Source organism: Ruditapes philippinarum, unplaced genomic scaffold (assembly GCF_026571515.1).
Source record: "Ruditapes philippinarum isolate M1 unplaced genomic scaffold, ASM2657151v2 ctg13011_1_1_1_1, whole genome shotgun sequence".
NCBI lineage: Eukaryota > Metazoa > Mollusca > Bivalvia > Venerida > Veneridae > Ruditapes > Ruditapes philippinarum.
Window position 1 is genome coordinate 19,884 of NW_026861065.1, and position 4,129 is coordinate 24,012.

Below are 4,129 nucleotides of genomic sequence, written 5' to 3' on the forward strand. Positions count from 1 at the left end.
GAAAAGAGAACATGCTCAGGAAGAGTTACGACTTGAACAAGATAGGACCACAGCTGTACAAGAGAAAGATTTAGCCAAGTAAGTGTATATAACCTCTGCATACAGAAGAAGTCTCTCTCTTTGGTTATTTAAGGTTTGTTAGCATCTAGAGAGGTTAAGATTAGTGCTAAGTCTATCTTTGTTTTTGTTTGATTTTAAGGTGAGTAAGGTAATTAAATGTATGTGTATAAAATAATGTATAAATGGGTCTTTTTCAGAGTCTCCCTCAGTCAACAAAGACTTAAAGTTGATAAAATTATGACTTTTTGATATTATATTCAACAACAGATAAAAAAATATCACCAGAAAGAATAATAATGACATTCTTTTGGAGAAAATTTCTTTTGCTCAGGTTAATAATAACATAGATCAATAGTGTTTTATGAGAAATGTTTCAACATGTATTTTCTGTATATTTTAGAAAGGAGAGGGACAATATAAATGAGCAGTTAAAACAGAAGGAGATACAGCTGAATACATTTGGTAAAACTTTACAAGAGTTGGAAGCTGTAACAAGGCAAGTAATATTTCAGTCAACCCTTTTAGCTTGATTACAAGGAATAGTGGAAGCAGCCTACGTAATCTGGTATCGGTGTCTTTTAAAACATACAGAATTCCTTGTAAGGTTGTACATACCTATTCATTCTGGACAAATATTACTTGAACCTATATGTTATGCTTGAAGAAAACTTGCAAAGGGCCATAACTGTAGTGTGAAATTTTACTTGTGAAATTTTGCTGAATATTACATGTTTAAGATTGCAAAAATCCTGGTAATTTCTCCAAATCTACTGCAGAATTTCCCTAAAACGGCTTACATTTCTCAACCATCATAAATATAACAAACCTAACCAATTCCAATATCATGATTCTCTACCTTGTGTATTTAAATAAAAAGATCCTGCATGATTTTGTTTTACTAAAGTTATAGTTTACAAATTGTTAAGGATGCTGAATAGTGCAAGTATTCTTGACAATTTTTATATTTTTGTCTGATGGAGTGTTGGTGGTTCTGCCAAGGTGTTTTGGTGTCAGAAGTGATGGCTAGTTGCAAATTTTGAACTTGATAATGCTTAAAAAATTGACATAAGACTGTAATGGAATCTGTTTGATTTTAAAAGCTTAAAAGAATAAATAAACAAATCATAACTAATAATATACCTTATTAAACAAAAGTATTTTTTACTGCGTTTTGTTATAATAATATCATTTTTAACTTTACAATTGATAATGCTTGAATATTGACATAAAACCTGAAAGATCTTAAAGGCTGGCAAATAGAAAATGAACAAGATCCATCTTATGGTACATTTATGAAACAGAAATAAGGATTATTTACTGTAATTTATTTTTCACTTGACAGAGAGAAGAGACAACTTGAAGCTCATGTTCAGAAATTGGAATCCTCAACTGGGGACTCCAAGGTGCTACTTGATGGCCAGAGAAAAGAGTTGATGGCCCTAAATGAAGCTCTTGCCAAACTCCAGGAGAGAAACACTCGTCTAGAAGCTGAAAACCATACCATTCATGCTGATCTGAAGGCTCAAAAGGAAACTGGGAACCGCGAGGCTCTGGAATTAAATATTGCTATAAATGAATTAAAATCTCAACATGAAAATGAACGACACTACCTCAATGATAATCTTTCACAAGTATGTTCATTACCTCATATAAAACTGTTTATAAATTTAATTTCATATTTGAAAATTCTTCTTTGTTTTTTAGATTTGTGTTTCTTCAAACAAATTTTTATCATGATAATCTTTTAATGTAGACACAAACAAGATTACGGTCAGTGGAAGCAAGCCTCGCTGCAGCAGCTAGTGACAGAGATTCCATGCAGGCAAAGTGTCGTCTGCTAGAAAACACTGTACAGGAACTGCAGTCTAAGTTATCAGACGAGAGCACTGGACGGAGACTGGCGGAACAATCTGTAGGAACACTCAGGTTACAACTGGAGGACATGAAAAATGACAAGGTATACAAATCATGTGATATTAAATAGTCTAGTTAATTTAGCAATTGAATCTACCCATGTGACAAGCAGCCTGATAATAGTCTACACTGTCTGTTATTTACTTACTTAATACTTATTTTGAAATTTTATCTTACAAAAATGAATGGTTTTGTCCAGATTAAGGATGTCAAATAAAGGAATAGGAATGGATGGATTGATGTCTGTCTAATATAAATATTCATCATTAAAAAAGAGGTACCATGACAGTTTTTTTGTTGACATCAACCCTTTAAGTGAGAAATTCGTGTTTTAAGACACTATTTTTTACTTGAGAAATAAGTTCATGGGCGCCGCCATTTTGGCGTTCTGTCATTCTCGCGAGACAGACGAGACCGAGATTGTGACGTGTTATACCCACTTCCGGTAAAGGTGTACACGCTGGTACAACTGAAATATATCTTGACGAAGAACTTTATTAATCTTATTGCGTACATTATTTATTATTTATGAAAACATCATATGGAACTGAATTGCTTTAATTAATTAATTGAAGACGCCGCGGCATTAATTATCATTAATTTTGTCCGATTTTTCAAGCTTGCTGATGATCCCACCACATGATTTAAGCAATGACTGCTTAGTTTTCAAAGATAAACCATCAATTTAATTTGGGTACTTTGAGAACTTTCTTCAAATTGACGATATATCCTTTTATTTGGTACTTAATTTTCGCTAGACAAGCTGTCTGAATAGGGTACATCGCCGGTCATGTATCTTTTTCTCAGCGGTAAATATCAACTAAATCCAATATGCAGATATTTCCTGAGGACGCGATTTTCCGACATTGACGCTAAAAATAAAATGGTGCAGGAAAATCGGCAGCTAGACTTATATCGTATGAAAACAAAACTGTCCGTTCGGTTAATTAGGCACCCAGTCAAAACTGGTACCAACAGCAACAGGTTGCCCATTGGGCACAATTCCCCTATTATTACGCATATTCTCGGGTTTATCCAGTTCCCTATAGCTTTTTTCCACGTTATCTACTTACCTCACAGATACGCATTTCTACTACCGTAAATTTAATCCAATAAAACAAAAAACATAAATCTACTTAATATTCAAAATGATTATTGGTAACTGAAAAATGTGTTGCTATTGTATGAAATGCTGTAATTTACAGTATAACTTAACTCCCCTAAGGTCATTCAGTTTACTGATGAAGCGTAAAAAAATATGTCTATTTCGTCATTAGAATATTTGACAAGGGTGATTAACCAATCAGGGCAACATTGTGCATGATCAAAAGGTCTGTCGGCACAGAGGCATACAAGGAGCAATAAAAATCGTTAGTACACAGTGTGACAAGAGCATTTGGTGCAAATTAGGAACAATTAAAATGGATAATACACAGTATTAGTCATAAGTAGTAAGAACCAGCAATTGTGTGAATAAATTATGCAAATGAGATTTTTGAGCAGCCAATAAAAATGTTTTGCATGCAGTTAATATGAGGCTACGATTACGATGTAAATAAATACCACGAAGCATCATACGTTGACAGACATGTAAACAATTTACTTTTCGAAAGAGTTGCTTACTACTAACATATGTTCACACCTTTTAATTTGAAAGTCAGAATCAAACTGCAAAAATTTAATTACATGTACTATTTAGAACACGTTTTAGTAGGATTTTAATAATAATGATATTTATCGCCGTTCAATAATTAACAGCCAATTATTCGTTGGTGCGTTTGTTTATTTAATTGCATTATTTGATTATGAAACTTAGTTAAGGTGACAACAGACACTTTCCGTGGGACTCACATAAATGTCATTTAAACCAACTTATTTTAGTAACAATTGTTATTTATTTAATCTTTGTGCATTAAATGTCGCTGATCATCATAAAAAATAACATATTTGAAAAAAATGCCTTTGTAAATGATTGATTTTTAATAAAAATCCTAAAATTTTAAATCGTCATATCAAAGTCATTTTTTATTTTTTTGTTATCAAACTTTTGGAAAATAAACATACTTATAATATCTGGGGAACCGTGTCTCAAATTTTTTCTATCTTTTCTCAAAAAAATATTACGTAACGTCAAACATTTTATGCGATTTTTTTC

At 32.4% G+C, this 4,129-nt stretch overlaps 1 protein-coding gene across 1 annotated transcript; it reads left to right on the forward strand.

Annotated features, from left to right (window-relative positions):
• Positions 1-1,334: 1,334 nt before the first annotated feature.
• On the forward strand, positions 1,335-2,017 carry LOC132714404 (uncharacterized; the record flags this gene model as incomplete). The annotated part of the gene is made up of 2 exons (XM_060697290.1): positions 1,335-1,691; positions 1,814-2,017. Coding segments are annotated over exons 1-2 (402 nt in total), but the record flags the coding sequence as incomplete, so codon positions are not given.
• Between the last annotated feature and the right edge of the window lie 2,112 nt (positions 2,018-4,129).